The sequence below is a fragment of the Erpetoichthys calabaricus genome, chromosome 8 (genome assembly GCF_900747795.2).
Source record: "Erpetoichthys calabaricus chromosome 8, fErpCal1.3, whole genome shotgun sequence".
NCBI classification, from domain to species: Eukaryota; Metazoa; Chordata; class Cladistia; order Polypteriformes; family Polypteridae; genus Erpetoichthys; species Erpetoichthys calabaricus.
Genome location: NC_041401.2, coordinates 15,047,695 through 15,072,993, shown reverse-complemented (window position 1 = coordinate 15,072,993; position 25,299 = coordinate 15,047,695). Strand labels below are relative to the sequence as shown.

At 40.8% G+C, this 25,299-nt stretch overlaps 2 protein-coding genes across 3 annotated transcripts in view; both read right to left on the bottom strand.

The window, feature by feature from the left end:
- The window catches only part of LOC114655349 (cholinergic receptor, nicotinic, alpha 1 (muscle)), a 156,799-nt gene that overhangs the window by 82,825 nt on the left and 48,675 nt on the right, over window positions 1-25,299 (bottom strand). The window lies entirely within an intron of this gene.
- LOC114656481 (acetylcholine receptor subunit alpha-like) overlaps window positions 1-25,299 on the bottom strand; it is a 77,844-nt gene that overhangs the window by 3,992 nt on the left and 48,553 nt on the right. The window contains exon 8 of the mRNA XM_051930669.1: window positions 6,770-7,009. Coding sequence (XP_051786629.1) covers window positions 6,770-7,009 — 240 coding nt within the window. The remainder of the gene's footprint in view (window positions 1-6,769; window positions 7,010-25,299) is intronic.

The window sequence follows — 25,299 nt, the reverse complement described above, 5'->3', positions numbered from 1 at the left end:
GAAACAAGCAATGGGGACCCATTCTTTTTGCAGTTTGCAACTGACCCAGTCTTACGCCATTTCTTCATCAACTCGTGAATACTGCTCTTTGTTGGTAGGTTTACACCAGGAAACTTCTGTGCGAAGATGTCCCGCATTTCCTTAAAAGAACCGGTAAACACATACGCCTCCACTATTCCAATCCTCTGTTGCAGAGAATACATCTTCCGGATCTCTTTCACTCACGTCTGTACCCACTGGCACACATCTACCTTACTAATGCACAGTTGGGGCTGCTGACCCCCGTTGCGACAACGAGGCTCTGTGATCGCAACGGCACCCACCTGTATAATAGCTTGAGCCAGCCGGTTGGGAACGGTTCGGTTTTTCGTACGCCAACCTTTATATTCTTCCCCTATCAAAGATTCTTAACTCTTTGAAGGATATCTCATATCATCTCTATGCAGATGATTAACAGCTTTATTTTTCATTTAATCCTAACCAAATTAATACTTTGGTCACTTTGGTTGATTGTCTGTCTCAGGTTAACGGCTGGCTCAGTAGTATTTGCCTGCAGTTGAATTCAGGAAAGACTGAGGTACAAATTGTTGCTCCTCTTGTTCTTCATTCTGGGATTATCTTAAAATTATCTTCTGTCTCTCCCGTTATTAAATCGAGTTTACGTAACCTTGGGGTTATTTTTGACCAGTCCATGACGGTTGATGCATATGTGAGATCAGTCAGCCGCTCGTGTTTCTTTCATTTAAGAAATCTTTCTGAAATAAGAAATGCTGTTTCAAAGTCAGAATTGGAGATGCTTGTTCATTCTTTTATTTCCTCACTACGTGATTACTGTAATGCTCTCTATACGGGTTTGAGCAAGTCTTCTCTCTCACGTCTGCAGTTAATCCAAAATGCAGCCGCCAGGCTCCTAACTCATGATCTTATCACTCCCATTCTGCACACACTACACTGGCTCCCAGTGTTTTATAGAATTCATTTTAAAGTTTTGGCACTTACTTTCAGAGCTTTGCATGGACAAGATCCTGAGTACCTAACCAGTCTGCTGAAACACTATACAGCTTGTCGGACTCTTAGATTTGGGCAACAGGACCTCTTCTAGTTGTCCCATGCACTTGGCTAAAAACCCGTGGGGATTGGGCCTTTCAGTCCGTGGCACCAAGACTATGGAATATCCTGTCTGATGGTCTACGTGCAGCTGAGTGTGTTGATTTATTTAAAAAACAACTGAAAACGTTTCCTTTTAACACTAGAATTACCAGAGCCTACGAAAAAACTCATAGATCCGTCCCATCTTAAATCGCTTCTTAAATCCGTTCACAGCTCTCTGCCAGCGTCTTTTGTCTTCTAAATGCAAGCAGCCGGCTATTCCATCCCCCCACCAACTTAGAACGTGCACGAACTTCTCCCAGCGTATGCCTTGATTGCTTATCTGGGAGTGAAGTAGAGTTTTAGAGTGGAAATAATAGATCGTTATTTGGAACACACGCATTTCATGTGTGTTGCGTTTCCACAATAATCTGTGTAAACACATTTTTAAAACAGAAACGTTTTTCATATTCTAGTAGTAAATGACAAAATGTAGGCATAAACTATATAATGTATGATGCCTGAAGTCCAAATATCATAGAAACACTTTCACAAAAGGTACAAAAAAAAAGCCACCGCCAAAAAAAGCCGCCTTAGTGTGCAACATTGACACTCATTTACCATGACTGCTGCCGTGGCGCAGCAGTATCAGTTGCTGACTGGGAATCAGAACGTCACGAGTTCGATCCTGCATGACTCCCTTTAAAGAAGTGAAGTGTTCTTATTTTTACTATTTTAGAATAAAAAGATACATTTGATATCAGTCTGTAACAGCCGGTGTAATTTATGATATTGTAAAGGTTAGCTTTGTTTTTTTTTATTCACTTTTCATTCTCTCAGTCGCATTCAGGATCCTTCCCTACCACCCCCCCCCTCCCTCCATCTGACACTGCTGTTTTCACATAAAGACACGTTATAGCTCTGCAGTGTATCACGATACATACGACCACGTGTTTTTTTCCCACAATCTTGCTAGTCTCCACATGTTGCTGTATGTTGTTTCTTTTGTACTCCAGGACATGCAGAGGAAAGCATAGTAAAGAGCAGTAACTTCAATGCTATATGCAATCATCAGACACTCCCCATCTGACACTGCTGTTTTCACATAAAGACGCGCTATAGCTCTGCAGTGTACTTGTGACTGCATTGTCGTACCAATGCTTGCAAACTGAAGTGTCTGCATGCACTTTTTGTGGCATTACACGTGTATTTTTTGAGCATGCCCATGTTGCTCAAACACAGGAACATATGTTGATGTAAAAGTATAACAAAACAAGTGCACTTTTATTCAAGACTATAACCGAAGAAAAAAGAAAGCAAGTTACAGTAGGCGGTTGATATGACAGCTTGCATGGTGCAATGATAAGAACTACTGATTTCCGTTACGTGCTATATAACTGTAAACTGTTAACATTTGAATCTGATGATTGCATACAGTGCTGTCTTATTCAGTGTGCACAAGAACATGCAGGTGGCAGTTGCTGCGTGCTAAAACGCACATTTTTAAAAAAGAAAGAGACAAATATATGTGACATTTTGAAGAAATCATTTTATGACGCGAATAGTACCAATCAGAAAACATCGTCAAAGTAATGCAATATTATTTGAAAATGAACAGCGTCAAATCAGATGTGAAGTTATACTGGTGCTGTTAGAGTCAGATCAGAAGCTGAATAAGCTGAACAAGCTCCTGTTCTGACTCTAAGTAAAAAGCATGAATTAATCAACAGAAATAATCGCGATCGACATTTTAAACTTAACGATTTACAGTGCATACCAATTTATAAATTTTATGTCCGTTTGAGGTTACAAAGAAAAAAAAAACACTTTCTCCAAAGCTGGGAGTCGAACTCGGGTCTCTGTGGCACAGCAGTTTTTCACACATTCTATAGTTTATGCCTACATTTTGTAACATTTATTACTAAAATATGAAAAAGTTTCTGTTTTAACAATGTGTTTACACAGATTACTGTAGAAACGGAACACACATGAAATGCGTGTGTTCTAAATAACGATCTATTATTTCCATTCTAAAACTCTAGATGTTCAGTCACTCTCAGATAACCAAACAAGGCATGAGCTGGGAAAACTTAGTGAACGTTCTGCAATGGTGGGGGATGGAATAGCCGGCTTTTTGCTGCTCGTCTTAATTTGCACATTTAGAAGACAAAAGAGAGGTAAGAACGGTTTTAAGGTGGGCCGGATCTACGAGTTTTTTCGTAGATTCTGGTAATTCTAGTGTTAAACAGGCGTTTAATCAGCGCTGAGTAGTTCCTGTTTGCTTATTTACTATTTTATTGGTTTGGCTTATGTTTTGTTTTAACTGTTGTATTTGTATTGTATTGCTGTTCAGCGCTCTGTGACCTATTGTCTGTGAAGGGCGCTACATAAATAAACTACTACAAGAAATTGAAATTGAGAGCCTATCGTGGTATTGTCCTGATCTCTTTCACTATGGAAATCCTAAACCTACCATGCTCCTAAATTCTCTGCTCTCACTTGCAAAGAAAATACTTCTTGAGATCCAGTGTCTCATTAGACCATCCTAACAGACTAACAATATGATATTTGAAGGCCAATACTCCAGTATGACAAAGTGAAAATACAACTTTAGAAACTTTTGAAAATTTATTAAAAATAAATAACTGAAATATCCCACTGACACAAGTGTTCAGAGGCTTTACTCAGTACTTCATTGGAGCCCCTTTGGCAGCCATTCCAGCCTGGAGTGTTCTTGGGTCTGATGTGACAAGCCTCACACATTTAGATTTGTGGATTTTCTGCCATTCTTCTCTACCAATCCTCTCGGCTGTTTTCAGGTCTCTCCAGAGATATTTGATTGGGTTTAAGTTGAAGCTCTGGCTGGGCAACTCAAAGACATTCACAGAGTTGTCCCTAAGCCTCTCCTGTGTCATCTCTGCTTTGTGTCCTATTGGAAGGTGAACGTTTAGCCCAGAACATTCTTTGTAGGTTTTCATTAAGGATATCTCTGTACTTTGCTCTGTTCATCTTTTCCTCTACCCTGACTTGGGGACGTGCGATCAGGGGAGGCACAGCCTCTCCTGTCATCATGAAAAGTAAAAAAAACTAGTAATGATAACATAAATTTGTCCACTAGTCTGTGCTATAAATTTGTTTTCTGTATGATTCCAATAATTTTCATAATTTTTATAGTCAAAATTCGCTGAATTTGCACAATTCCTGATCAGAAACATGAGGTGCAGCAACAATGAGCCTCACCTCACCTCGGACTGCACTCTCCCTTACACACTGGGTTGATGCATGCAATTGGCACGTGCCCGTTGCTGCCTCTCTGTATGTCGCCAATGTCCGGCTAATATCTTTAATGAATGTGTGTGACATATTTATTCTTGCTGATCGGACATAAAACCGCAGTGAATAGGCACAAGGTGAGGCAGACAGTACCATGCCACCCGGAAGGGGGCGCATGTGAGCCCAACAGGTGCTCATTGCTGTTGTTCTTCCATGCAGAGGCGCCAATAAGTTAGCGATATCAGAAAGTCAAGGGCACTGCAGTGGTCCGTTTCATTTTAGCTTTTTGTTCTGACTGACTGCCAAAATGGACGATTAAGACTTTTAACACTAAAGGAAAATAAGGAGGACTTTTACAAGAAAGTGACAGATATTTCCGTGGAGAAGGATAGGCACATGGACTTCATTTACAAATAAAAGTAAGACCATAAATGGTTTTTAATTTCATAAAAAATGGAATCAGACTAAGAAAAAAAAATCTAATATTTAAAAAATAAATTTTGACCTTAAATAAAATATTCTTGTTTTTCTTGTTATCCTTTTGTTGAACAGTCTGCATTAAATTTGATTAAAGCATCAGAATTAAAAGCTTTTAAAAACAAATAAATATTTCAATTAAGGCCCAAATTGATATCCGTTTTTTTATGTACAGCACTTTATACTTTTATTTGTATTGAATGAGTATGAAGTGTGGAATTGCAATAGCAAATTTAGAACACATGGAGGGTGCAGAACAAATGCACTCTCTCACCACTATAAATGTAACGTTCTTTCTCAGCCAAAAATGTACCTTACCTCTGTGTGTGTGTAAAGAATGCTGATGAGATATGAAAAATAACCAGTAGTCAATGTGCATGCCGCCAGTTGAATAGTCAATAAGCTACTCTTTTGGTTTCATATATTTGTAACTCTGACTCTGAAGGAGTACGTGCCTCACCAGCCATGAACCTCACCGCATGTCACTGCCCTGACTAGTCTCCCTGTCCCTGATGCTGCCACCAACATGCTTCGCCACTGTAATGGTACTGTACAGGTAATGAGCAGTGTCTGGCTTTCTCCAGATGTGATGCTAATTTTGGTTTCCTCAGACCAGAGAATCTTGATTCTTGCAGTCTATGAGTTCTTAAGGTACCTTTTTAAAAATTCCTAGCAGGCCTCCATGCGTCTTTCACTAAACAGACTACTCTCTGGCGGTTCTGCCAAAAATCCCAAATCAGTGGAGTGTTACAGTTATGGTTTCTTCCATCAGCACACAGGCTCTCTCAAGTTCAGCCAGATTAGCTACCGGCTTCTTGGTCACCTCTCTTACCAAGGCCCTTCTCCCACAACTGTTCATTTGACCGAGCGGCCAGCTCTAGGAAGAGTTGTGATTGTCCCAGACTTCTTCCTTTTACGAATTATGGAGGCCACTGTCCTCTTGTGAATCTTTAATGCTGCAGGAAGTGTTTTGTAGCTTTTCCCATATCTATGCTTTGACACAATTCTGCCTCTAAGCTCTGCAGGTAACTCCTTCAACCTCATGGCTTTGTTTTTACCCAACTGTGGGACCTTCTATTGACAGGTTGTGTGCCTTTCCCAATCACATCCATTCAATTGACCTGTGGGACTACATGTCAGACTCCAAACATGGTATAGAAACACCTCAAGGAGGATCAACAGAATATGATACACCTGATCCAGATTTAAAGTGTCATAGCAAATGCTGTGAACACTTGTGTCAAGGTGATGTTTCAGGTTTTTTTTATTTTTTTGTTTTTAATAGATTTGCAAAAATTCCTAAAATCCTACTTTCACTTTGTCATTCTGGGGTATTGAGTTGTGCTTAATGAGGGAAAAAAATTAATTTAAAAATTTTAGCATAAGGCTTCACTTTAATAAAATGTGAAAAAAGTGAAGGGGTCTGAAGACTTTCTGAATCCCCCGTATTTATACACGTGTTTAAAGCAGATATCCTGACAACTTCAAGGAAGATATGTGAGAATGATGCAGCTATTTATTTAACACAAAATCAATAAACATATTTGTTTTCTCATTTTTGAATTTCTTTATGTTCATTAACAATTTATTGAAATTGAACTCACTCGTCATCTTATACATCCATGATTTTTGGGCATCAAGATTTGTGCATTTTTATAATCAAGATAAATCATTTTGGTTATCATGCTATACATTTAAAACAATCCACATTCTCAAGAACATGACATTCTACTAAACGTGCAGAAATGTTAGACACGCTGTTAAGGGCAAGCTGGATTCATCTCACCTGAACGGCTTAGATAAACGTTTGCTAGTGCGGTGGAGGTACATTTTAGTGACGTGCACAAAAGCCTGTTTTTAATTTAAAAACTTAGACAGTATAAACATGCAAATAACTGAAAAAAGACAAGGGGATGGGGATAATACTTACATTGTTGGACTCCTGGTCAGACTTCATTGTCTCCGCGATGTACTTGACACCTTCAATGGCACTTTTCACATCAGGGTTTTTGGTTATTGGTGACTGGAAAGTAACTGAGGCAGGACTGGGCTTCCCCGAAATATCAGAGATGTCAATATCCTTCGTGAAAATGTGTTTATTTTGTTTGTCTCTGGAAGGCCGCTTCATTGTGGAGAAGAACATAATGTTTGGAATGGTATCGATAAAAATCTGTAAAATAGAAAAGTGAAAACAACAAAATGTTTGAATCTTTCTAGTAGCCTGCTCTTCCTAACACTTTATGCCACAGTTTTTCTGCAGGTTTGTTGCATGAAGGGGTGCAGTTGGGAACATGTGACAAGGCGATTTATAAACGTGAATGAGAGGAAGAACTGGAGGTATAATGACACAGAGTCCCGAGTTGAAGTTCTTACTCAGTCCCTGTTCTCCCCATGTCTGCACAATACTCCACTTTTCCTCTAAAATCCCAATGATGTGAGTTTTAAGCTAATTGGTGGCTGTAAATTGGCCATTCATGTGCTCTGTGATAGACAGTTGACCCACCCAGGCTTTGTTTCAGTCATAGACACCTAACTTTCAAAAATGGCTGTTAAGCTCGGCAAGCAGGCATCAACTTTTGTTTGCCCAGAACTGAAAAAATGGTTGCCACTTTTAATAGCTTATATTTTGAGTAATTCAGATGCTATGGAATTATATGTCAGCTCGTTTTGCCTGCTACTTTACAGAGTGGCATCACTTAAGACATCAGAATTCCATCTCTGTGTTCACCCATTCCTTGTGTCGTGAGGTTTGTTCAAACGTAGCCTATGAAGATTGGGGATGTTTAATCTAATTTATTGAGCGATTGTTGAAAAAATGTTTTCACAGCTAAAACACTTTGTAATCAGCAGTTAAAGCTTAAATTGCAAAATAGCTATTTTCAAAAGACTTACAGAATACATCCTACATTAACTTAAAAGTTCACAAAGTAAGATTTGATCCTGTAATTCATTTTGTAATCTTGATTTCTTGTAATAGTCAGCACCAGCAAATGAAAATGAACTGCAGAAACAAGCCTAATCTACCAGCGTTGGCTTTAGTAAGCCATCCATGAACCCAACAAAATGAAAACGTTTTCCTACTTTTGGCATAAATCCCTACATTAGTGCAGTGTAAGCAACGGCACAGGGCCTTCTTACAGGCTGCAATAAATATTCACTTAAATACAGTATTTTGAACAAAGTACATTACCGTATATACTCGCAGATAACTTCTCCTGCGGATAAGTCGGGGCTTAACTTTACCGTATAATTTCCTATTTTATAATGTCGGTCGTATAAGTTGAATGTGGAAAACTAACGCTATTGGTCCAAGACATTACGATATGCTAACGCCCACCTGAGAGAGTAACCACGGAGCACACGGCCTTTTTTCTAAGTGGGTGCGGCAATGCGCCATATCAGCGTGTGCTCTTAACCCCCACCTCTATTGTGCCTATGTGATCACACAGTAATACCCGAACTATTCCAAAGCGACGTTTGCACTGTTTTGTGTTTTTTGTATCTCACACCCTCATACACCTTTATCGTAAGAGCATCCCTTATCTACGATGGGGCGTTCTATCAGAAGAAAATATGAAGCTGGTTTTAAATTAAAAGTCGTTAAAGTGGCGAAAGAAACTGGTAACTGCGCTGCTGCAACAAAATTCGATGTGTCTGAGAAACTGATGTGAGATTGCAGGAGGCAAGAAGAAAAAAAAAACAATTTAAGTGTCGCATTTTTGAACAGGTGTATTAAGTCGGGATCTGATTTAATGATCAATTTACTGGGCTTCAAGACCCAACTTATACACGAGTATATACAATATATATTTGAATGTTATTACCATTATGCATTGTAAGTGCCATACAGGATGGACAGGCATCCCGACCAGCAGTGGGAAGTTTTCTTGCCCAGAAGAGAAGCCCCAGGTGGATGGACTGGATATACTTACAATGCCATCCCTGGCTGGGATGAAAGGGAAGGACTAGATGGCAGCAGCCCTGGATGTCAATGCCTGTTTGAACACCAGCAGGGAATGCCAGAAATTGTGGTCTGGTAGGAAAGTAGGAGCTGCAGGGAGCTATTGGGGACTTCCATATGACCCGGAAGTGCTTCCAATGGACAAAGCCGTGGCACCAGAAATACTCCCAGGTCAATCAATAAAAAGGATAGCTTTGCCTTGTCCAGGCGAGTCGGAGCTGGGAAGAAGGAAAGCAACACCCAACTGGAGGAGAGCACTGCGGTAGAGAGAGGAGAGGAGGAGAAAGAGAGAAAAGACAACAAGTTTTGGTGCTTGTGTTTAGAAGATAATTGGAATAAAACACACCTTTATTTGAAACCAGGACTGTGTTGGTGTGTTTGTGGCTCACTGGCGCCCCCTGGTTTTCATAACATACATGTTCTGTATAACTTTTAATGAATGAAAACATGTACCAATCCTTTGCATACAGTACTTTATTATTAAATAAATCTAACAGGAGACACTTGTGCTTGTCATCTCTGCCTTCTGTTTTACATCTGATTTACTTAAATATTCTGCAACATTTCTCTTACTTGTTCCTTTATTTCTTAAATATCAATCCTTGTCTCTTGTTTTCGGGAAAAAAGAAATAATTATTCCTACTATGCAGTACTTTGAAGAAACAATCAAAAAGAAGTGAGCAAATGTGACAAAAGATTGCTATTTTTACTGGCATGTAAAGGAAATTGTTGAGGATCCGTGTATTCCGCTGTGTGATACAATCTTAAATGTCTTATTAAATTTATTGCATTAAACACCTGCGCTTTATTTCCATCATTGCTATTTCTTCATGGCACATGTTGCAGTTTGTAAATCTTTCATTCTCACACACTTCCACACAGGAGACACTGTAATGTAGTACTTTTTCAGTCTTTTCACATTCATCTTTTTACGTTTTTAAACTAAAGATGACTTTTAACATTCCTGTTACATGCACACCTGGCCCACAAACACTTCAACAGCGGCTGGTCAACACACTTTTTTTTAACTAGCTTTACCTACATTAGGAAAATGCAGGAAGTGCAGTGCGCATGAGCACAGTCTACATTTTATTTTGAGCGTCAAACCGACTAGCTATAATCAATAGAGAAAGAGATGATAGAAAGGGCTGCTATGACCTTTTCACTTATAGGAGGCAACACAGACTCCTGAGATACGAAAGCTAGGACAATGCTGCCCATTTAAGGATAATGCTAATACTTACACAGACAGCAGCTCGGGGGCAGCACACAGATTCAGACCCGGAGAAGTGATTGATCTACTGATTACTCATAATTAGCAAGAATTGGCTACTTCCATTCCACTGCCAAAAATCCAGTGTGTCACAAAGGTGGCTAACATTGTTGGCAACCGGAGGCCAGTTGCCTCAAAATGGGGGCCGATGGCAACCTGGCAACTGGTAATGTTGCGCCCCGGGCAGACTGTGGCTCCTGAACTTATATTAAAAGAGTTTTAATATGCTAAGGTGAACGATGGTTTCCAAAGTAGTATAAACCACTGAATTTGAATGCATGACTAATCATGTGATAATAAATCAGACTTCTCCTGTCTCATAAGTAAATACGATTCTGCTCAACTAGACCCAATAGCACCTTATAAAGCTGGGACATACAATTGTACTACTCTGTCAACACAATCAAAAAAAATAAAATAAACAGATGATTGAATCAACACTTTATGCTGTTGGAGGTTGAGTGGCCCTAAAAAGGACCTCTTGCTTCTTCAGTGGCCATTCCACCATGCTGCTCAGGTCTTCTGCAGTGCCATGCACTCCTAAGCTGCTTCGTCCGTTTTGGCCACCTACACGTGCTGCCCAGCTCTACCCGGAGTCAGAGCTGCCACTCTATCCCCCAAAGCCAGGGTCCACATCCAAGGCTTGCTGACGGCTACACACCCTGACCGATGGGCTTTAGCAGGCTTCTCTATATACCTACTCCAAACTCTGACACATGTTTGGCTACCTGAGGAGCTTGTCCTTCTCAGTTCCGGAGCCAGGGGTGCTACAATATAAAAATGGGTTACAATAGTGATGATATAGAGCACCACATCAACACAAGTCAAAAAGAAAAACAGCTGAAGTCATGTCTGGAAAAGCTTTGTGTTCAAGGTAGGGGAATTTCAGTGCAAGACTGTAGGAATTGTACTTAATATAGAAAAAAAAACTAGGCTACCACCTACTAGGAAAATGAGCCTGGACTTGGCTGTTTCTAATGAGTTTGTACACAGTTTGTGTGAGGAACTTGCAGATTTGGGTGCAACTGCCGATCCTAATGTGATGTGGGAGACCTTCCGTGACAAAACCCTGAAGGTTGCTGAGGGTTGTGTTGGTATTACCGGTGTTCCCAGAAGGAGGTGTTTCATCTCGCAGGGCACCCTGGATATCATCGAGAGGAGTCACGGCGCACAGCTCAATGGCAACTCTGGTCTGTACCGGGAACTGAGAAGGACGGCTGCGAGGGCTCTGAGGGCAGATAAAGAGGCGTTTGCTAGAGGAACCAGTGAGCAAGTGACACACCATCTGTGGTCTAGCGACCCACGTCCTGCTTACAGAGGAATCAAAGCATTACGCACATCTGAATCTGTTCCTCAGAGAGTCGCAGTCAGGGCGGCTGATGGAATGGTCCTTACGGATGACACTGCAGTTGTGACCCGCTGGGCTGGCTACATTGAGCAGTTGTTCAAAGCTGATCCTCCAGCTAGGACATTGGATATCTCTGGGTCCACGGTCCTTGAGACCGATCCTCCAATTAGCTGTGAACCACCCAGTCTCAATGAGATTGCACAGGTGTAAACCAGCTGAGGAGAGGAAAGGCTGCAGGGACCTGTGGTATCCAGGGTGAACTTCTCCAGGCTGGGGGTAAGGCTGTCCTCCCGGCATTGCAAGCAATCTTTGCTTCCATTTGGGAGACTGGCATCATCCCAACTGACTGGAAAATGTGTCTTGTCATCCCTATTTGGAAAGGGAAGGGTGATCACATGGATTGCAGCAACTACAGGGGTATAACACTGCTCTCGGTGCTGGGTAAGGTCCTTGCTAGGGTCGTCCTCAATAGGATCCGTGATCACTTGCTCACCTACCAGTGACCGGAACAGTCTGGTTTTACGCCTAAGAAGTCTACCATCAACCTCATCCTAGCACGGAGGGTTCTCATGCAGCACAAACGTGAATATCGGCAGAGTTTCTTTACAGCCTTTGTCGATTTTCGTAAAGCGTTCGACTCAGTTCGCAGGATCCCCTCAAGGTTGCTGGATATAATGGTCGGCCTGTACACTGGTACTGTGAGTGCTGTGCAGAGTGGAGGCAGAGGCTCTGCGTTTTTCCCAGTTGATTCTGGGGTTCGTCAGGGGTCTATTCTGCTCCTACTCTGTTCAATGCTTGTATGCACTGGGTGGTGGGCAGGGTCGTGGAGTCCAGCGGCTGTGGGGCATCTGTTGGTGAAGAAAGATTCGCGGATCTTGACTTTGCTGACGATGCTGTGATCTTCGCGGAGTCAATGGAGGCTCTGATCGGGGCACTCAGGAGACTGAGCGAGGAGTCTGAGTGTCTGGGCTTGCAAGGGTCCTGATAAAAACCAAGATCCAGGGCTTTAATGACCTCTTGGGCACAGCCATCAGCAGTGTGTCTGTCTGCAGAGAGAGTGTTGACCTCGTCGAGAGGTTTACTTATCTTGGCAGTGACATTCATGTCTCTGGTGACTCTTCCTATGAAGTCAGTAGACAGATTGGGAGAGCATGGGGGGTCATGAGGTCGCTGGAAAGGGGTGTGTGGCGCTCCCGATATCTGCAAAAGGACGAAGGTCCAAGTCTTTAGAGTCCTGGTGCTTCCTGTCTTACTATATGAGATGAAGACAGGACTCCTTCAGTGCTGTGTCCCATCAGAGAATCCTTGGGTACCGCTGGTTTGACTTTGTGTTGCTCATGGAGTCCTGAATGAGGCACATTACCTGCATTGTGAGGGAGCGTCAGTTACGTCATTCTCTGAGGTTGATCCAGCTGGTAAGATCCTCATTGTTGGGGATCCGAGTGGCTTGACCAGGCCAAAGGGTTGCCAATGTAACACCTGGCTATAGCAGATAGAGGGTCATTTCCGGAGGGTGGGTCTGGACCGCATGTCTGCCTGGGGGTTGCCAACCAGGATCCCGAGTTGTTTCGTTGTGTAGTGGGTGCGGCAACGCACTGTACTAGTGTACGCTCCCCAACTTGACTTGACTTGTTACATGTTACTCTTCAGTATGTTTTTTTACCCAGCTAATGATACAAATATAAATCTTACAACAAATGTTACTGAGTGGTTCACCGACAAACCAGATTTTAAATTCATGTTAGATAAAGAGCTTGGAGCACTCTGCCTTTTTTTCTATGTATTGTGCCTACGTGACCAGACGGTAATAGCCAAACTATTCCGAAGAGCTGTTTGCACTGTTTTGTGTTTTTTGTATCCCATACACCTTTATCGTAAGAGCATCCTTTATCTACGATGGAGCGTTCGATCAGAAGAAAATATGAAGCTGGCTTTAAATTAAACGTCGTTGAAGTGGCGAAAGAAATTGGTAACTGCGCTGCTGCAACAAAATTCAATGTGTCTTAGAAACTGGTGTGAGATTGGAGGAGGCAAGAAGATGTAAAAAAAAAAAAAAAAATTAAGTGTCATATTTTTGAACGGGCATATAAGTCGGGGTCTGATTTTATGATCGATTTTTTGGGTTTCAAGACCCGACTTATATGTGAGTATATACGGTAAATAAATAAATATTTATGGTCACAAAAGTAATTAAATAAATTATAAACTGTAATCATAACACCAAAGACATACATGTTAGATGAATTCATGGTTTTACAATGTCCAGTGTGAATCTGTGTATACAGGAGCCCAGTAGTAAAATGGTGTCTGGTCTTGGGACAGTTCTGCTTGCACCTGAAGTTGTATTCATGTACTGTCAAGAGTTTTCTGGGGTTACAATTTGTGACACTTCATGTGTCATAGATTTGTGAAGGTTACAATGTCTTTGTTGATTTCATGAAAATAAAAGAATCACATTTGTTGCTCAGTCTTCACTATTTGCTCTATTTCATGAAAATATAAAGCAAAGCAAACACATTAAGCATGTATCACAATGCTGCTGTACAACATGACCACATGGCCCTTCCAGCTGAACTGGTTATTTTTATATCAAGACTAGCCATCCCCTGCGATTCTGCCCGCATAGTAATGAAGCAGGACAGACTTTAAAAACAATAAACAAACAGGTATCGATAGTTAAGCGGAGGCAAGGTACGCTCCAAAATGTGGCGCGAGGTACAGTAACTTGAATGGAGGCTAGTGCGTGAGTGAGGAGGGCCCTGCCTGGCTCTCCACTCCACATTCTGATCCTACCATCTGAATGTCGCAGCAGAAACTGAGATTCATCAGACCAGGCGTTTTCCAATCTTCTGTTGTCCAATTTTGGGTGAGCCCGTGTGAATTGTAGCCTCAATTGCCTGTTTAGCTGACAGGACTGGCACCTTCAATGGACTGACCTTCAATGAAATAATTTATCACAGCTGTCTCTTTCAAACATACTAACCTCCAATTCCTGTCCTTACTTTTCTTTCTCCAAAAACCCAATCGCCACACAATCAGCTATATAGACGTGAAGCCATCTGTAAGCTTAAAACGCAGATTCTTAAAAACTTTTAAGGAACATTGAAATATCTTCGTAGTACATGTTTAATTATTCTATCCGTCTAGCATTCCAGTGTCGCGTCAGCACCAGCAAGAATACAACGCAATGCAGGAACAATCCCTGAACTAGCTAGCGCTGCGGTACCGTGTCTTCACATGTTTAATTATTAACAATACAGATTATTTAAATGAAGTTAAAGTTTTATCTGTATAATATAATCAACATATTTTGCTGCATTTCATCTTAAAAATGAATACTGTCATCATATGTAAATACGCGCTTTATAAAGTGGCGCAGGTTGTGCAATATTATAACTGTATCGCAAGTTTACAGTGAGGTAATTGAAGTTATAAGTACAGTTCTACAAGGAGCACTTGATGGACTGATTGAGTGCGTTTATAGTTCTTGGGATGAAACTTTTTCTAAACCGCGAAGTCCGTACTGGGAAGTCTCTAAAGCGTTTTGCCGTGGCTCAGGCAGCATCTGCTTCATGCTGTATACTGATAATTCTCTTTCCGATCAGCTGCTGCTGTGATTCCTCACTCAGATACAGTGATATAAATACTCCGAGTGGTACAGTGAGAGTAATATGGAAAAAGATGATCTGCTGTGGCAACCCTTAACAGGAGCAGCTGAAAGAAGAAGAAGATGCAGTGAGAGTTACAACGCTAAAGCAGTTATGGTATTTGGAATACTATGGCTATTCCCTGGACCATTATATTGCTGCAGGTTAATTACAATCATATGCATTACACTAATAAACAATATGCAGTTAGTTTCAGTGTATTTATAAAGCCGTGTCAGGAATGTGGAGCTAAGAAAGAAAGGGTGTCTACGCAGGAACAGTAGCACTGCTTTGACGCTGGGTGCTGCCAGTCTGCAAAACCGAGCGGAGAAATTGCGTACGCAAAGGTATGAGTTACCGTGGAAATGTGCGTGGCTTTACGCCAAGTTTAGGTTTTATACATCGCGATTTGAGTATGGAAATGGGAGTACGCAACATTTCTGTGCGTACGCACCGTTTATACATGAGGCCCCTGCTTATTTTGTAAAAAAAAGTCAATTTTTTGTTGCGTTATTATTAAATAGACTTTGTCTGTCTCTAATATCACGACTATATGGGTGCCACCAGAGGGCATTGCTGAGGGAGGACAATACCATTTTCCATGTGCCCTGGCAGTGCTCCAGCATGCAGTGCAGTGGCACCTGAAGCATTCCAGGTACACACAGTATTTTAGTTAAAATGATAAACTTTACGATTCCCACTCTCTTACTGTTACTACCACATGGACACAGACTCCTTGTACCATCCAGCATGACAAACAGGTAAGGAAATTACTGAATCTTTATTTATTTAAACCGAATATTGTTAATCAGCAATTAAATTAATTACTTAGTGAGGTGAGGAAGTGGTTAATACCGATACCTCATCTACCCATTGTCACAGGATTAGATGTCTCACCCAGTCAATGTCTGCATTAGTTTTACATGTTCTCCCATTGTCTGTATGAATACCCCCAGTTTTCTCCGTTTATATTTGGTTCATTCCTTGGGAACTGGATTAGATGAGTTTGAAAGTTTATACTGTGTGTCTTTTCCTTTACGTAGTGACACTGACATGCAATTGTAAATTTAGGCAGTAGGTGTCAATCATGCGCAAGAAATGTTCTCAATATCATCAACCTAATGGATTAAATGAAAAGTCAAGCAAGGCAACGTATGCATCAGTCCGATTAGCCACTTCAGCGTTTCGAGTTTGCATAATCTTTTAACAAGATTTAAGAGTTCTGCTTTTTTGTATTTCTAAACCACTCAGGGAGGAGTATTTCAGTGCTGCCACAAGCTTAAGTACTAGGTGTAGTGTCTTCAATATAGGAGATTTTACGACTAGACGGACTGAAATGTGTTAACTGTAAAATTCCAAAAAGAAAATTGAATATGCCCCTATATAATAAATATTAAGAAGATAATCCATCAAATGTGAGGAGCCAGAGTAATAAAACCATAACAAGCACCATCTTACGCATACAAACACGCACACACACTGCTATAATTTAGCATTGGCATCTGGAAAAAGGGAACCCAATGAATACCTGAGAAAGCAAGGAAAAGACTGCTGTCAACCACTGTATCTTATTACATTTTAGTATTTCAATGTTTATATTCTTACTAGCCATCCCCCGCAGCTCCGCCCACGTAGTCATGAAACAGGACAGCGAGTAGGGCCCCCACTCCTGAAATCACGCTCCCCCACCCCTTGGCCCGCTACATGTCTCTCAATTAGCGCAAATAAACCGGCTCCTGCAAGTGAACTATGATAGAATGAGAGAAGTTGCAAAATCATCCAGAATGTTCAAGCAACTTCTAGAAAAAAAACGATTTAAATCCATTAAGTAGTTCTCTCGTGAAAAGCAGACAGACAGACGTTGGATTTTATATCTATATATATAAAATCCCTATGTGCGTCCAGGTGTCCGTGTGTGGGTGTCTTCTGGTGAAGTGCGCATGCGCGGGGCACGGTGCGATGCGTGATATTACTGTCAGAGAAAGTTAGAGGCGTTTTACGGAAATACAAAACCAGCATTACTGCGAGTGGAAATTAAAGGTACACAATACAGTGACGCATATTACAGCCACATACAAGCCAGTATTACTGTCAGAGGAGATTAAAGGCATATTACCGACACGCACGCCTGTATTACCGCCAGAGAAAATTAAAGATATATTACGGACGTACAAGACGGTATCCTTCAATAAGGGCGCGCACAAAAAGGCGATCTCAATTGGGCGCAGCGAATAAAGGCGTGTGTAAATAAAGATCTGCACCATTGTTGCTCTTCACATATTCCAGAGCCATTTGAACTAAATTATCTACGAACGCCTTTATTCGCCGCGATCAATTGAGGTCGCCCTTTTGTGCGCGCCCTTATTGAATAGAGCCGCACAAGACAGTATTACTGTCACAGAAAATTAAAGACACACAATACACGGCGGCAGCCCACGAAGAACGGTCAGCTCAGCAAGTAAACATCAACAAAAGAAAGGCTGAAAGAAAGAAAAATATGACCAACAAAAAGAATGAGGTCAAAGTCCCTTGCCATTTAATATAGACTGTTCCTACTAATGTTTATGCACTACTGTTCTATCGCCCGTTATTGTAACGGGCTAAATGACTAGTATATAGATAAGTTGTGTCTTTTCAAACTTTAGTGCTATTTTTCCTTTTATACAAGGGACATTCAAAAAGTTTCTGCACTTTTATATTTTCGTCGGAAACGGTAAAGGCGGGAAGGGTAGTAATAAGGCATTAAAAAGTTGGTACAACGCTGGGAAAATTGCATCCGAATCGAAGGTGACTATGTAGAAAAGTGATGTCATTTGTTTTTGAAATTCTTAATAGAGTTAAAAAAAAGTGTGGAAAGTTTTTGAACATCCCTCGTACTTTAGTCACTTAGATTACATTCAATTTGATCTTTACTATCACATACACTGCAAGAACATAGTGAAATGCTTTTTGCCACAGTTGTGGGTTAGGGGTGCGGGAAAGTAAATACAGGCAATAAGACTAAAAGATAATCTTATATATGAGTGGAAGTGTGTCTGTCTGTCTGTCTGTCCCACCTGGAAGTAAGAGTTGGAGTCGGGGTAAGGGCTCTGCCTCAGAGGAAACAGAAAACTCGCTTAGCCGCTAATAACACAAGCGAGGCCAGCACGTCAGCTAAACGAAATCTCCGAAGAAAGACAAAGTTGCTTAGCCGCTAACATCGGCAAAGCGGTTTCCCTTTCACTTTTCCTGCCGCCGCTAATGCACAAGCGAGGCAAGCATGTTGGCAAAACAAATCCTCCTAGGTGAGAGACGCCCAGAGTAGCTCCTTTCAATTACCTGACATCTCTACATTTCAATTTTTTTTCTGACGATTTCAATTGTTTCTAGGACCCCAGGCTTTTTACAGCACGGGCTTACACAGCTAGTGTTTAAATAAATAAGTACTATAAATAAGGGTAGCAGAAGAATGACAATAGTGAAAAACAGGAGTGTACAGACATACTAGATTGCACAATTCAAAAATAGTTAAAAAAGTGCAGATGGCAGTACAGATGTAACATACAGCAGAATGAGACCTAAACCACCAGGTGGGTACAGTACAGGGCAGGTAAGACGAGGTTACCCAGAGTTCAGTGACCTTATGGCCTGGGTGAAGAAGAAGAAGTCCCTAAAGCGGGTGCAGCATGTGGTGAGGCTCCAGCACTGTTTATCAGGGGGCAGAAATGAAAAATGGGATGAGCTGGTATGGCTACCATTCAGAGGGGATGAATTCTGCCCTCCTCGGACATTGGGTGGAGGAGATGGTATGAAGCTATGGAAGGTTAGTCCCAATGATTTTGGAAATAGTACGAACAGACCTCTATAGGAGCTTACGATTTCTGTCAAGTTGGGTTACCAAACCACATCGTGATGCATCCAGTCTGGATACTTTCCAGAGTGCAGTAATAGGACGTTTAATAGAATTTAAGTTCCCCCTCAAAAGCTCTTTAGCAGGGGTCCTCAATCACGGTTCTGGAGGGCTGCAGTGGCTGCAGGTTTTTGCTCCAACCCAATTGCTTAATAAGAAGCACGTGTTGCTCAAGTAACACTTCTGCATCACTTTAGTTGTCTCACTCATTAAGATTTTGAACCCTTATTGCTCATTTCAGTCTTAAACAGCTGCATTCTTGATTTTTAATGGTTCCTAATAAGCAATAACATGCAAATGACAAAAGAGGCCAGCATTTCTCCATTTACACCTGCATGTATTTATCATGCACTATTGGGTTTGATTAAATACTTAGAAGGAAAGTGAAGAGAAAAAAGTTTTAGCCTTCAAATCATTTGGATGATGTACTTAGAAAGGAAAAAAAAAATCGAGGATATGAGAATGACCTGCCATAGCAGAATTAAAGAATGAACAAGCCATGAAATTAAATTATAGGCAAGAATTGTTTTCTAATTAAGCAACCGGGTTAGAACAAAAACCTGCAGCCATTGCGGCCCTCCAGGATTGTGATTGAGGACCCCTGCTCTTTAGGCCTTTGCTGAGCCTTTCTGAGGAAACAGGTGGTGTTGACTGACCATGAAAGTCAGTCAGTGATCTGCACACCCAGGAATTTGAAGCTGCTAAGGCGTCTGCAAGGGGTAGCCATTAATGTGGAGTGGAGCGTAACTGCCTTTCTTCTTCCTGAAGTAAATAATGGCCTCCTTTGTTTTGCTGAAGTCTGAGGAGAGGTTATCATCATGGCATCACACAGTCAGGTCATTAACTTTCCTCCTGTTGGCAGCCTCGTCACTGTCGCTGATGAGGCCAAACACGTTAGTATTGTCTGCATACTTGATAATGCTGTTGCCCTTGTTACGTGCTTTGCTAAACAGTCATAGGTGAACAGAATGTAGACCAGTAGGCTGAGACAGCAGCTGATTCATTTTTATTTGAAAAAAATTTGTAGATATTTACCTTGCTGTATTTTAAGATTCTGTTGAACATGAAAGGGTTGCCTTCTCATATAATAATTTTGGATTCACCTTTATCAGACAAGAAGGTGGAAAGGCAGAAAGCGATTACAAATTATACTCGGTATCTGCAGATGGCCTGCTCTAGGCAGATTTACAGCTGTGCCATGCCATCTGATCAGCTCTTTTGTGTTTTACGTTTGTAATTCATTTAGACCCCTTTGCAGAGACCTTTTTCACTTCGACATCCAAGAAACCTTTTCTGTTGATTACTGTCAAAAAAGTTAAAATAAATCCACTGTGATTCAATGTCGTATTAACTGGAAAATGTGAAAACTTCCAAGTGCAGTGAATATTTTTTTTTTATAGGCAAAGTACGTTCAAAAAGTTTCCGCACTTTTATATTTCCTTTGGAAATGGTGAAAGCAGGAGGAGTAGTAATTGGTTGTGTCTGACAGTGTCATTTGACTGGGAAAATTGTATCGCGCAGGAAAGTGACTATATAGAAAAGTGATGTCATTTGTTTTTGAAATCCTTAATAAATAGAGTTAAAAAAAAGTGCAGAAACTTGTTGAACGTCCCTCGTATATATTACCAAGCTTTAGTACATGCATAGTACAAGTGCCGTGGAGGATGGACGGACGGGCATCCTGGCTGGGATGGAGAATGATTTCTTGGCAAGCCAGGAGGCTATAAGGGAAGCACTGCAGGAATGGAAACACAACCTGGCCAGAATGCCTTGTAATCTGTGTCTCAGCGGGGAACGAGGAAAAATGGATGGACTAGGCGGAAGTGAATACCGGGAGCAAATCATTCCACCACATAGAAGGTGGCAGTGTTCCTCTATGCTGAACCCCTTGTAGGAAACTGGAGTATGGAAGTGCAGCCCTGGCAAAGTTCTTAGGTGCCAACACAGGACGTTGCCAGGGGAGGACAACACTGTTTTTCCATGTGTCCTGCAAATGCTCCCAACATTCAGTGCAGTGGCACTAGAAGCATTTCTGGGTCTCTCTTAAAAATGAGCCCACTGCCTCACATTGGGGAGTCAGAGTCGGAACGCATCAGGCAAAACTCACCAGGAGGAGTGAAAGGAGAGGAGGACATCTGTTTAGTTAGACTGTGGTATTTGTGGCTGTCTGCACTGGGAAAGAGATTAGGAAAATAAAAATCTATTATTTTAAACCCGGAGTTGTGTTGGGTGATATTATGCTTGCAGTTTGGGGCTCGGTGGCGCCTCCTTGTGGTTAGAATAGCTTGTTAGTTAGTATTGGAAAACTGACATCTGACTTTCCCTTGGAATTAATGAAGTTTACCTACTCTAATGTATTCTGGATATTGGTATCAGTGTAGCAATTTAAATTTAGTAGGAGTCAGAGTCTGTACATTTTTGCTGACTCTGACTCCAGGTACCCAAAATTGTCTCCAACTCCGATTCTGACTCCACAGCCCTGGTTATATACTATTTGACACTGGAAAAAAATCTAATTGTCACTTAGAGGATCTTTACAAAACCTTTTCAAAACCTGGCAGGATCTAATCAATAACATTTTAGAATAAGTATTTAATCTGAGGAAGCAGATTCTCTCACCTGTTTTTCTTCTTTTTTTTCTTCTATTTATTTTTATTCATTTACTTATCTACATATTTTTACTATTATGAAAGTTTTACTCTGCTGACCTAGCTCTCTTTCTCATGGCTGGGGGGGTCGATTTGTCTCCAATCTAGTTTTGCTAAACTTGACTCACTTGTATGGAATTTTATTTGATTTTAATAAAATTAATAATGTTTTAAAATAAGGAAAAAAAATAACGAGACTGTCCAGGTTGGGAAGAAAAGATCAAAATCACACTGGGACAATACCCAGTATAGTGTGCAGCAAATACATTTGATAAACATTACCACCGAGAGTTATGCTTTATATCAGTGGTGTGCAATGTTGGTCCTGGAGGGCCCCAGTGGCTGCAGGTTTTTGTTTAACCCAGTTGCTTAATTACAAACTAATCCTCACCAATAACAGATTTTATGTAATTTCATGGCTTGTTCGTGTTTTAACTCTGCCATGTCAGGTCATTTTTGCAGATTTCTTTGTTCCTTTTAAATGATATCATCCAAATGATCTGAAGTCTTAAACAGATAAAGAATTCTTAGTCCTTCCCTTTTTTCTCTTCAGTTTCCTTCCAAATATATTATTAAATCAGACAGCTCATGATAAATGCACACAGCTGTAAACGGAGACAAGTTAGATGGAGGAGTGCTGGTTTCCATTGTCATTTGCATCGAAATGCCAATTAAGGAGCAGTTCAAAACAGTGAGTGCAGCTTTTCAAGACTAAAATAAGCAATTAAGGGTGGATGCAACGAGAAGTCAAGCAAAACGACACCTTTTAATGTCTAACTGAACCGATTACACTGTGCAAACTTTCAAGGCAACTGAGACCCCTTCTTCAGTCAGATTACAACCTACCTGAAGAAGTCGCCTCAGTTGCCTCTAAAGCTTATACATTGTAAATCGGTTCAGTTAGCCATTTAAAGGTGTCATTTTGCTCGACTTTTCATTGCATCCATATTGGATGACATAGCACAGCACCCTACTACTACAATTAAAGGTGGGAAATTTTCAAAGCAAGACAACTAAAATGAAGCATTAAACTGTTGTTTGAGCAATTAAATACTTCATCAGCATCAACTGACTTCTCATTAAGAGCTTGGGTTGTAACAAAAACCGACGGTCAACAAAGTAAGGAGTTAACTTACTTATTTGTGATTGATTTTGTTTGCTATATTTACATGTTCCTATGGAAGCCGAGAGAGGATGTACAACACCATTATTTTTTTAAATTGTTTCCTTGAGATAACGGACTAATTTTATCGAGATCTCGATAAAACAAAAGATCTTGTTTTCTCGAAATTATGAAATAATTGTATCTAACATATAATGTTTAGCTTATTGAAGCCACGTCCTGTTTGAAATGGCAGAAGAGCGACGGGGTATTTTCCGTATGTCGCTTAAATCATCCGAGATCAGATGCCTCATCTTGGATAAGTTAATGCCGGTGAAACTCATCTGGGATAAGTCGGTTTTTCAAACGCAGCCGTATAGTAGATTAGTCGAGCTGGACCTAATCATCCGAGATGAATGCACGTGCCCGCGCTGATTGAAAAGCCCATATATATTGAGTCTAGAAAACATGATCAGCAAGTTCTTGATAGGCTGTAACAAAATGACGAAAGAACGGGCACATTTTTTTTCACACAAGCGGAGCAGGATATGAAGAATTTTAAGTTTTAATATGCACAAGGGGTAACACTGCAAAAGCAGCCCAAACCAGAAAAGACGTCTGGCAAAAAGTGGCCGACAAATTAAACGCTAAGTAGTGTGCATTGTACTTACTGAATGCAGCATTTCATTTCCTATGTGTAAGATTAATTATTATTTAATATGTCATAATTCCAGATCAAACGTGAGCACAAGGAGAACATGGTAAAAGGTTAAAGTGAAGTACAAGAATATACTTCAAACTTGTAAATATTGGTATATAACTATTTAAAGAATTGTTGACATAAATAATCATATATAATATTAAAAACATTAATTTTAAAGCTAATAAAAAGGCAGACAAGCAAAAAACGGGTGGAGGTCCACGCGGTCCAGACCTAACCCCTGCAGAAGAGTTGGCTCTCCAGCAAAATGTCCATTGCCCTGTTTCTGAGGGCATTCCAGGGGGAAGCGCCTCCTCAGAACCAGTGGCAGGATGCAGTGGTCACTTCATTTCAGGTAAAGGATGGTCATAGCATATATTTGTCCTCAAAGTGTGCCATAGGTATGTTCCATATTTTTTGTTGGGTCAGTTGCAGGGAATGTCATATCTCTAGAACCTGTGTCTGACCAATGAGATATTGACAAAGGTGAAATATTTGATGAAGAAACTGTGTCTGATTATTCATCTGGAGGAGTGGTACATTTTCCAAATAATGTTTGATCAAACTCCACTGTGATCAGTCCCATGTGCCCCAATCACATTTGGAACTCCTGGGTAATGAGAATGTTAGGCTGATTGTGAGATTCTTTATGGAACTGTGGGTGTTTTTACCTGTGTATTACCTACCTGCAATGGCATGAAACACCTTTATTATTGTCTGCACACGCAGGTGTCTAGGAAACACAATGAAAACCCGAAGGAAATGTTTCAGAGCCAAACAGACTTTACGAATTGCCTGGCAAACTGCACTTTTAGATTTTCCGCATCGCCTACAGTATATAAAAAATTGTCGCTTGCAAAAAACCTCAAAGCAATGCATACTGTCTGTGTGGTTGTTAGAGCCCGACTTCTCCTAGTTTGACTTCGAATATAAGGTGGTAATAAATTTTTGAGGTACAATATTCCCCCTCGGCTAAAGCGGTTTCTTTCGAAAAGAATTTCCTCCGGGAGCAATAAAGGATCTTGCCGATCACGCAAAACCCTCTCTATATGAAATTCTCTTCTTATAATTTGCGCACTGATATCAATTGGTCGCTCATTCATGAATGGTGAAGCAATGACTGAATGAATTTCACGCACGGACACTGATTAAGTGTGTGAGCCAATCCTTGTTTACATTGAACAAACCTGCTCCGAGCAGGTTTGAGGATTTGGATGTGTTGCTATGACAACACATCCAGCAAGAGTTTCGAAAAACCGACAGATCCAGGATCAGGCCAAATCGTCAAGAATTACATCTGGCTAAACGAGTAATCCACGTACGAAAAATACCCCCCCAGAACTGTATTGATTAGCGTGTCACATTTTTGTTCAATCAAGGGCTGACGCAGCTGAAATATGTTTATGCCTTAGTTTAGAAAATAATAACATTAGTGTCCATCATTTCAGGAGATAGTTAGCAAGGCTTCAGTTGCATTGGTGTCGCAATCTAAGCAAGCCTGATGCCAGGAGCAAAGGTTCAGTTTAGTTTTCTCGAGATCGCGATAAAATGATTCCGTTATCTCAAGAAAACAAATTTTCATTTTCTCAACATCTCGATAAAATTATTCCGTTATCTCAATTAGATCTCAATTAAATTAGTCTCGAGGAAACAATTTTAAAAAAATAACGATATTGCACATCCTCTCTCAGCTTCCGTACTGAATATTTTTCCAAAAAAGTCAATTTTCTGAAAAGTATACAAAGCAATAGTTTTTCACATATATCAATGTAAAACATCTGTTGCTGTATGCAGTGCCTTATCTCAGCATGTTAGCCATCTCAGTGTCAGCCGGTGCATGTGGGTGGCGACGGCAGATCAGCTGGGGACTGATCAGCACAGAACAATAAAAT